The 11398-nt window shown below is 36.1% G+C and overlaps 1 protein-coding gene across 1 annotated transcript; it reads left to right on the top strand.

Annotated features, from left to right (window-relative positions):
- Positions 1-7716: 7716 nt before the first annotated feature.
- LOC127227770 (olfactory receptor 5B17-like) lies at positions 7717-9456 on the top strand. The gene is given in 3 exon segments (XM_051192114.1): positions 7717-7725; positions 8522-8819; positions 8822-9456. Coding segments are annotated over 3 exon segments (942 nt in total).
- The last annotated feature ends 1942 nt before the right edge of the window (positions 9457-11398 follow it).

Here is an 11398-nt window from a genome sequence, read left to right as displayed (position 1 = left end):
CTGTCTCTAGATTAATCCCTCCATGGGGGATGTTTCTCGCAAAGTCCTTTTGTGCAACCAGGAATACATCCTGGCTCCACTGTCTGAGGTCCCTTAGACTGCTCAGTCCCCTTCTGGCTGAGACCCATATTCAACGAGAATGAGGATACAACATACCCAAACTTATAGGACACCTTGAAAGCAGTGCTACGAGGGAAGTTCATTGCAATAAGTGCCCATATGAAGAAAACAGAGGATAGTCACATAAGAGAATTAATAGCACAACTGAAAGCCTTAGAACAGAGAGAAATGAATTCACCCCATAGGAATAGATGCCAGGAAATAATCAACTTGAGGGCTGAAATCAACAAAATAGAAACCAGGAACACAATACAAAAAAATCAATGCAATGAAGAGTTTTTTTTTTTTTTTTTTTTTTTTGAGAAAATCAACAAGATAGACAGACCTTTATCCAAATTAACGAAAAAGCACAGAGAGAACATGCAAATTAACAAAATCAGAAATGAAAAGGGGAACATAACAACAGACACAGAGGAAATCCAGACAATTTTCAGGTCATACTTTGAAAATCTGTATTCCACAAAAATTGAAAATTCAAAGAAATGGACAAGTTTCTGGATAACTATCACTTACCAAAATTAAATCAAGAACAGACAAATGACTTAAATAGACCTATAACCCGCAATGAAATAGAAGCAGTCATCAAAAGCCTCTCAAACAAAAAAAAAGTCCAGGGCCAGATGGATTCAGCGCACAATTCTACCAGACATTCAAGGAAGAACTAATACCACTACTCCTCAAACTGTTCCACAAGATAGAAACAGAAGGTTCATTGCCAAACTCTTTTATGAGGCCACTATAACTTGGGTACCCAAACCTCACAAAGACACAACTAAGAAAGAAAACTACAGACCAATATCCTTGATGAACACCGATGCAAAAAATACTCAATAAAATAATGGCAAACCGAATTCAAGAATACATCAGAGAAATCATTCACCATGACCAAGTAGGCTTCATACATGGAATGCAGGGATGGTTTAACATACAAAAATCTATCAACAAGATCCACCATATAAACAAACAGAAAAAAAAAACCATATGATTATCTCCCTAGATGCGGAAAAAGCCTTCGACAAAATTCAACACCCTTTCATGAGAAACATCTTAATGAAGAGAAATGACAAGTCATCCACCAAAGTAGTTCCCATGAGTTTTGTGGAGAACTCTCAAAGGTAGGGGAAGTGTTCTGTTCTTGTCAATATAGGAAAAGAGAAAACACACATTTTCTATTATTTTTTCTTTTTTAAATATTTTATTCAAGTTTTATTTTTTCCTTTTTTACTTTTTTATTTTTATTTTACATACCAATCCCATTCCATCTCTCTCCCTCCCTCCATATTTCCCTCTCTCTCACTGATTCATAGCCACTGACAACCCTCCCTCCCCCAACTCCACATGTAGGGTGATGCCTTCCAGGAAGAGTCATATAAATCTGTCAAGTCATTTGGAGTAGGGACTAGGCCTTCTCTCCTATCTCTATGTTAAGGGAGTGTCTCTCCATGGCAGATGTGTCCCCAAAGTCATTTTGTGCACCAAGGTTATATACTGGTTCCACTATCAGAGGTCCCTTAGACTGTGCAGGCCTTCTAGCACTGACCCATGTTCAGGGGTTCTGAGTCAGTCCAATGCTAGATTACCAGCTCTCAGTCTGGGGGCCCATTAGCCCCTCCTTGTTCAGGTCATTTGGCTCTATGTGTTTCTGTAGCCTGGTCTTGTCCTCCCTCTCTGCATCTAGATTCCACTTTAGCTCAGTATTTAGTTGTGGCAGTCTGCTTCTGTTTCCATCATCTACTAGATGAGGGATCTATGATGGTGGATAAGTTAGTCATTGATCTCATCAGGGACAGGCATTTATGGTAGCCTTTCCACTCTTGCTCAAATTGTTAGTTGGGGTCAGACTTGTAATTCTCTGGATATTTTTCTAGGTTCAATTTTCTCTTCAAACCTAGAATGTTTTATGCTTTCTCTGTGTCTCTGTGTCTTTGTCTCTCTATCTCTCTGTCTCTCTCTCATCTATTCTTCCCTGACTCAATCTTCCTAGTCCCACGTGCTTTCCTCTCCTCCCCTTCTCTTTCTGTAGTTCCCTCTCCACTCCCCATATGCTCAGGAGATCTTGTCCCTTTCCCCTCTGTGAAGGACCTTAAAAGAATCTCTTAGAATCCTTGTATCCTAGTTTCTCTGGCGGAGTGAATTATAGGCAGGTGATTCTTTGCTCTAGGTCTAAAATCCATATATGAGCAAGCACATAACCTGTTCCCCTTTTAGTGACAGGGTCCCCTCATTCAGGAAGGTTTCTTCAATTTCATCCATTTGCCTGCAAATTTCAAGATTTCATTGTTGTTGTTGTTGTTTTCTCCTCAGAGTAGTATTCCATTGTGTAAATGTGCCACATCTTCTTCATCCATTTTTCAGTTGAGGGGTGTCTAGGTTGCTTCCAGGTTTATGCTATTAAGAATAGTGCTGCTATGTACATAGATGAGCACATGTCTTTGTTTCATGGATGTGGATCATTTGGGTATGTGCCTAAGAGTGGGATTGCTGGGTCCTGTGGTAGACTGATTCCCATTTTCCTGAGGAACCATAATTCTGATCTCCAAAATGGCTGTACAATTTTGCACTCCCACCAGCAGTGGAGGAGTGTTCCCCTTTCTACACATCCTCTCTAGCATAAGTTGTCATTTGTGTTTCTAATATTAGCCATTCTGGCAGTAGTAAGATGGTTTTGATTTGCATTTCCCTAATAGCTAAGGATGTTGAGCACTTTCTTAAGTGTATTTCAGCCCTTTTTATTTCCTCTATTGAGAATTCTCTCTTCAGTTCTGTGCCCCATTTTTAATAGGATTATTTGGTGTTTTGTGACTAGTTTCTTGAGTTCTTTGTATATTTTGGAGATCAGCCCTCTGTCAGATGTAGGATTGGTGGAAGATCTTTTCCCAGTCTATGGGTTGCCATTTGGTCTTGTCCACTGTGTCCTTTGCCTTACAAAAGCTTCTAAGTTTAAGGAGGTCCCATTTATTAATTGTCAAATTCATTATCTATGTTATGTTCAGGAAGCGGTCTCCTATACCAATTTGTTCAAGGACACCTCCCACTTTCTCTTCTAAGAGGTTCAGTGTGTCTGGATTGATGTTGAGGTCTTTGATCCATTTGGACTTGAGTTTTGTGCATGGCGATAGACATGGGTCTATCAGCTGTCTTCTAGACATGGCCATCCCAGTTGTGCTAGCACCATTTGTTGAACAGAGTGGACAACAATGCTTGTTCCTGATTTTAGAGGAATTTGCATTGAGTTTTTCTCTGTTTAGTTTGATGTGGGCTGTTGGTTTGATGTATATTGCTTTTATTATGTATAGGTATGTTCCTGTTGTCATTGATCTCCCCAAGACCTTTATTGTGAAGAGGTGTTGGATTTTGTTGAAGCCCCTTTTCAGTATGTAGTGAGATGATTATGTGGTTTTCTTTTTTGTTTGCTTATGTGGTAGATTACATGATGTACTCACGCCTATACAGCTATTAGACATAGAGCAAAGATTTACTAGACTACAACCCACACTTCCAGAGAAGCCAGGGAATGAGGAGGACCTTAAAAGAGTCATGCATGTTCCCTAAGTGAGGGGGAAAGGGACAAGAGCTTCTGAATATATTGGGAGCATGGGGGAGGGAGGAGAGAGGTAAAAAAGAGGAATGGAGAAGAGAAGAGGAAGGAGAACATGAGGGATCAGGAAGATTTAGTGGGGAGATGAATAGAGGAGAGCATGAAAAAAGACACACCAATAGATGGAGCCATTACAGGTTTAAAGAGGTATCTGGCACTAGAGGGACTTGTACATGGATTCACAAGGATGACCCCACCTAAGAATCTAAGTATTAGTGGAGAATCTACCTTAAATGCATTTCCCCTATTATGAGAATAATGACTACTTTAAATGTCATCCTAGAGCCTTCATCCAGTAGTTGATGGAAGAAGAAGTACAGCTAAACCCTAATCCAAACTTCTGGAATCCATTTTTAGAGAGAGAGCAGTGATAAGCAAATGGATCAAGACCATGCTGGGTAAATCCATAGATGACCTTAGCAAGTGGGAATTCAAGCACCCTACTCTGACAGCTGGGAAACCAACATGCAACCAAACCAGAACCCCTGAATATGGGTGTCAGCTAGGAAGCCTGGATAGAGTATGTAACCTATGGCGGTGGAATCAGGATGTATCCCTAATGCATGAACAGACTTCAGGAATCCATTTCCCATGAAGGGATACTCCCTTAGCCTAGATACAAGGGGGAGGGTTTTGGCCCCACCCCAAATGACTTGAAAGATTTTGATGATGCCTGATGCAGGCCTCACCCTCCTTGTGAGTGGATGGGGGATGGGATGGGAGTGACGGGGAGGTAGGGGGGATGTGAAAGAGAGGGATTTGGGATTGATATGTAAAATATGATTGTTTCTAATTTAAATATAATAAAAATAAAAAAAGGGAACTAAATGTTTTCATTAGTGGGTGGGGATATTCCTATGGAATACTGGGGGTTCAACATTCCAGAAACCATTGAAACTACAGAAATTTGTGGAAGAGTGAAAACTTGGGTGTGGCAGACACCAAGGAAATGAAGAGACTGATTTGAAATGAAGATTTCCTGCAGCAAAATCTAAGTCCTGTATCTAAACATGTAGACATCTTTGAATTTTGTTCTATAGTAATTGCTAGGTCATAAACAATGTATTCTGGTGGAATATATATTAGCAGTAAAAAATGTGTTAATGAAAGCTAAGTCATGATAGAAAAATTCACATTTTATTTACAGCTCTAAACCAAGTTTGAATAGACTTATAAGAACTTTCAATTTCCCATTTTTGACACCTTTGTCATATTTTGTCATCAATCATAAGCATGAAAGTGAAAACCCATGAATATTTTTCATTCTCAATGATCAATAGCCAATACTGTTCAAGCAAGTATAGAAATTAAATTAATAAAAATATGATAGAAAATATTGAAAGCTATTAAAATCTCTATAATATATAGTTTTTAAATTGATTAAGTATACTGTTCATTCAATAAATGTCAAATTACAATGATCAAGTTACAAAAAGGAAATAACAGCAGTTACTCTAAATGAACCTATGTCATATTCAACATAAAAATATGATATTCCTTGAATTTTAATTGCTTTTTTTCTGGATAATTGGAGTGGGGAAAATATTTCCCTCAAAGGGAGTCTGTTCCCTGAGAGAATTACATGTTTGTACAGTTTTCAGATGGCTCCCCAAATCAGCCTCTAAAATATTATCACAGGCTCACATGGTATTACTTTAAAGAGATAAGATTCTGACCCAAGTTCCTTGGTTTTCCATTCATCCTCATGAAAACTCCAATACATTGAGGATACACAATGGGCTTTCTTCTGACTTTCCTTGGTAAGTCTGAAACCCCAAGCAGACAAAACATATCCAATTCTGTGAAGTTATGTGAGGGATAATTTTATCATTTCTTTCCAAAAAGTGAAGGAACAGAACCTACTGTTAAATAATTCCAAGATGCACAGAAAACAAATCACAACATCTCTAAGACCTGAAGTTGGGCTTCTAAGCTCCCTGATAGCAACATTTTAATCATCCTGTAGTCTGTGATTAGTTTTTAATGAGATGTATCACCCACAAAGTTACATCACTGCATTCACTGACTCTGCAGCAATTGTCATGAGCCTACTTAACTCATTACTACTCCTTTTTATTTACTCATTGTCTCACCTTAACTAGTATTCATGTAGGAAAGCTGACAATTTAATGATTACATGCAGACTTGAAAATAAGGTAGATATGCAAATTTGAATTTTTTTTCTTTGATTTTGAGGTGATAACATAATTACATTATTTATCACTTCTCTTCCTCTTTCTAAACTCTTCTATATACCCTTCCTTATTCAAATTCATTGCCTTACTTTTAACTGTTGTTAAATGCATGTATGCATATACATGACTTGACTTTTTAATTCATACTGTGTGTTATATAATAATGTATATCAAGAACATTTAATATTAATATATTAAACAATATGCAATTAATAAAATAATATATAATACATCATACTGATAATATATGAACAATATAATCATGGTCTGAATTCTCATCAGTGTCTCATTTTATTAACAAAATAATTTTATGTATCTTTTAATGTCTCTGTCATTCTGTATCTCTAACTCTTTCTCTGACTCTGTATGTATATAAGTATTCTTTTCCTTTCTTTTGTTTTTTTTTTTTTTTTGATTATTTTAAAATTATTTTTTCTTATTTTACACATCAATCCCAGGTCCCTCTCCCTTCCTCCCATGCCCCCTGACACTCCCGCTCCCATCCCATTCCCCCCACTGCACAGGGAGGATGATGCCCTCCTGGAGGGATCATCAAAATCTGCCTCTGCCTCCCTGGTTCAATGATTAAAGTTGTGTGCCATCACCAAACCCTTTGGTGCACTACACATTTAACACATTTAATCCCATTACTCTGGGAGTTCAAGGGCAGCCTAATCTACATAGTGTGCCCAGTACAACCAGGCCTCATAGAGAGACACTGTCTCTAAATATCCAAACCAAATAAAGTATTTTTTATTCAAATAGCTATATAAAATTTATGTGGTAACTGGCTCATGTGTATTAAAGTACTAATAATTTCTTGAGATTTAACTTGAGATAAATTTATGTATGTGATTTTAATACATAGACACAATTATAAAGAAGACTATGAAGTCTCTGAATGCATCTCAGTTTCAACAACACAAACTGTAAAGGTAATTATCTGTATTGTATTCATATACGCATGTTAAAATGCTCCACAAAAAGTCTCCATTAAAATCCGAGAAAACTACAATTATGTCATTTTATGTGGTAGAAAAATAATCTCTTCACAGTGATTAGACTGAGTGTAAACTAGGCCTTGGGAAAATACATTAACCACTACAAACCGAAAATGTTTAAATATAAATAAGTATAAATAAAAACAGAGGCTCATCTTATTATGTAGGTAAGGTATTAGCAAGCAATGCATCACAAGTGGAGAGACAGAAGGTGATAGACAATAACAACAGTAAAAGTGAGCCCCACCTAAAATAGGATTCTTCCAGCACAGCATAAAAATACTGTGCAAAGAAGAAAAATTGGTTGCTATAGCTATCTACCTGTGAGAGAAAAGATAGAGACAGAAATGCTGGAGAAAACAGCTTTGAATAGACTGAGGATATATAAAAATCACAAGTAAAAGGGTAAATATAAATATATATATATATATATATATATATATATATATATATATATAAGCAATTGTTAATACCTCCATTTCTTACACCAACACAGATCTCACAAAGTAATCTTAATAATTATGTTGCAGCTGATCATCATTCATCAGGACTTGACAAGTCACATCATAGTTCTTTATGCATTAATTCATTTAACTCCCAGTAATTTGAAGTTGATAAAAAAAAATGCCAAGTAAATTACATTTTATTGACAGACAAATTAAATTTTAGAAATTAAAATTTAGAAAAGTTATATTATATATACTGAATGTCTCTCAGCTAATAACTAGCATAGTTTTATACTTTTGCACAGTCAAATTCTTAAGCTCTACTCCAGTGCTATACTTTCTTTTTAGAATTGACTATGTTGATAGTGAGTAACTCTGATGCTGTATTTATCCCTCTCCATCCATGGGACATTTTTTTGTGAATTGCTCTATGATACACTTATATGCATATGTGTGTCACAAAAGGATAATGATTAAATGTAAAATAATTAAAATGAAAACCAATTCAATTCATTACCAGAATATAGATTTTGAAGCATCTTCTTAAGTTTGTTTCTACCAGCTGATTTCTAGTCCCACTTGAAAAACAAACATTACATTAGAAATTTTATTTGTAAATAAATGTTTATTTATGGGAGGATTACAGAATCATAGAAGAATAAATTCTGGTGTATGATAACTAAAGATGTGTAAGCTGATAAACTGAAAAGATATTTGGTAATCTTTCATTCCATATTTGTAACCTAGAGGAACTCAGGTTATATGTTCTTTTTCTAACTCAGTTCATTCATAAATGAAATCAGTGACACTGGAAGCCAAATCATGTAGCCCTTTCATATTCAACACCATATTATTAGTTTAGTGATTATAACTAATCTATAATCACTATACTCTGGAGGCAGAAGCAAGAGGTTCTTGAGTTTAAGGCCATCCAGGGTTATAGGTACTTGGTTACAAAAAAATTTCAGGCAAAAATCTATGTACTCCTACATAGATTATTTATTCTCTGAATTGTATTCTTCTTTATATTTTATACATGGTAAAAAATGTATCATTAAAATGAATTTTACTTTAATTTACAACTGTATTTTTCTCATTCAGACATATTTGTCTTTATTTAACTTTGCTATAGGCCATCTTGTGACTAATAAAACACCATAGATGAAGAATATTACAGAGGTAACAGAATTTCTCCTGTTGGGACTAACCACAGCCTCAGAACTACAGGTTCCACTCTTTATTTTATTCACACTTATTTACATTATCACTTTGATTGGGAATCTGGGAATGATTGCACTGATTCTGCTTGACTCTCATCTCCATACCCCTATGTACTTTTTCCTCAGCAACCTCTCTCTGGTGGATTTTTGTTCCTCCACAACAGTCACCCCAAAATTTTTATCTATCTTGCTTCTGGAAGATAAGGTCATCTCCTACAATGCATGTGCTGCCCAGATGTTCTTTTTGCAGCCTTTGCCACTATGGAATGCTATTTCTTAACATCTATGGCCTATGATCGGTATGCAGCAGTGTGTAAGCCCCTCCATTATTCCACCATCATGACAAAAAGTGTTTGTGCTCGTCTGGCGGCAGGTTGCTATATCATTGGTTTTTTGAATGCTTCTGTGCAAATTGGAGACACATTCTACCTCTCATTTTGTATGGCTAATGTGGTCCATCACTTTTTCTGTGATATTCCAGCAGTTATGACTTTGAGTTGCTCTGACAGAGGCATAAGTGAGATGATTCTGATTCTTATTTCAAGTTTTAATGTTTTATTTGCACTTTTTGTTATTTTAATTTCCTACCTATTCATTTTTGTCACCATTTTGAAAATGCACACAAGTGAGGGGTACCAAAAGGCATTATCCACCTGTGCTTCTCACCTTACTGCTGTCTTCCTCTTCTATGGGACAGTCATTATAATGTATTTGCAGCCTAGCTCCAGTCATTCTATGGACACAGACAAAATTGCATCTTTGGTCTACACTGTGGTCATTCCCATGCTGAACCCATTGGTCTATAGCCTGAGAAACATGGAGGTCAAGAATGCATTTATAAAGGTTGTTGAGAAGGCAAATTTTCTCTGGGGTTAGTCATTTGATGACATAAATTCCAACAAAAGTAATTTAAACCTTCTTACAATTATTCTGTGAAATAATACAAATGTCAAATATATATCCAGGATGGTGGGAAAAACGACTCATAACATAATGGCACCTTCAATGTGGCTGATTATAAATTCCACTTAAAACTTAACAAAAACTTAAAAAAGGGATTTAGAAACAAAAGAACAGAGACAAGCAAGGCTTTTTGGTAACAGAATTTTTCTCAGTTGGACTCTGTTTTGCCAGAGACAAGCAGAGATTTGCATGGTTCCTTTAAGGGAGTTTTCCTGACTCAGCATAAGTGTCAAAAAACCAGAAAGCTTTTAAAGAGCTCTGTGCTTACAACTTAATGGTGTGTACGAGAGCTGGCAATGGCAGTGATCACATCTCCAAGCTGGCAACATGCTACTGGATGGCAGTGTAGACCAAGGCAGTGAGCACAATTCTCAGTTCTGGCAGTAAATGTAACTGCCACAATCTTGGATAGACCACTCCTAATAGGCTGTGACTTTCATTATAGCAATGCTGTTTACCAGATAAAAGACTCGTGGCCAGAAAAAGATAAAAATTTACAGTAAAGACAGATTCGCATTAAGGAAAAACCGCTAAAGATTTGCATTGTGTTTTAAAATATATGTAGGCTTGGAAGAAAAAAAAGAAAAAGGATAAAATTGGTTAAAAAGAATAATAAAAGAGAGTAGCTGGGAGTGGTGGCACACACCCTTAATTCCAGTGCTCAGGAGACAGTAGCAAGCAGATCTCTGTGATATCAAAGTAAACCTGGTATACAGAGTTAATTCCAGGACAGATAAAAGTTACATAGAGAAAACCTATCTCAAAAAAATGAAAAAGTAGAAGTAGGAAAAATAGCGTAATAAAAAGCCACTTAAAGATGGAAAGCTCAAGAGAAAATCTGGATACTGTACAATATTATATTGTGTTTGTATCATTTGACTGCTGAGGAAGTAACAACTGCTAAAAGAAATGTTGCTGGATTAATTCAATTAATATATTTTAAAAATGCTTTGACTCCAAAATTTAAGTTTAAGAACAGGTTATGGGGAAAAGGATTTCTATTTTTGTTTCCATAGAAAATGAAATTCCTTCCAGACCAATGTGGTTTGATCAAGCCAGACCCCCTGAAGCAGTGTCCCAGGTGATCCAACATTCAAAACATTTGGGAAAAGGCAGCCTTATAGACTAGAATCAAGATTTCTGTATCTTCTTAGGATCCTCATGATAGCACCCCCCTACCAGCTGGAATCACTTTGTAAAGAACGACACCCAAATTTCCAAATATTGTCTATAAATGTTAGTTTTCAATTAAATGGGCTTGGTTATAAATGGTTAATGATCACAACCAATTTTTTAAATGTAAAATGGGAATTTTGGTATGAATATGAATGCTTTGTTTTGGAATGTATTTTTATTTATTGATACAAAATATGGTCAATTTTGTGATATGTATGTTTCTCATCTTGTTTAGGTATTGTGTTTATATAGCTCATTCACAAATGTAATGTATAATTTAATATAGATTACAAACAGTTACCTATAACAGTCAAAACTTATAGTTAGGTGAGTTAGGTTTTCTAGATATATAGAGATGTATTTCAAAGACCTACAGAATATGGCATTTAAAATGGTTTAGAGTTTTTCTTGATAATGAGACATAACTGCACCTGGCAATACCACCTGCATCAGGAAGGAAGATGAACATCGAAGAAACTCATTATGGAGTTTGCTTTCAATATGACAAGACTAGCATTTGGGCAAGATACTGCTCTTGTCTGGACTATTTGACTTTATGCTATATAAACTGGACATGCAGGACCCCAGAAAAGTTACTACTGATACAAGATGGACATTGCCACAGAATCCTGCTTCATGGAAGAGTCTGCCAGACAGTCTGCAGGACACAGAGGAAAGT

This window comes from Phodopus roborovskii, unplaced genomic scaffold (genome assembly GCF_943737965.1).
Source record: "Phodopus roborovskii unplaced genomic scaffold, PHOROB, whole genome shotgun sequence".
NCBI classification, from domain to species: domain Eukaryota; kingdom Metazoa; phylum Chordata; class Mammalia; order Rodentia; family Cricetidae; genus Phodopus; species Phodopus roborovskii.
The sequence above is the reverse complement of the archived record's forward strand: the minus strand, read 5'-3'. Positions and strand labels throughout refer to the sequence as shown.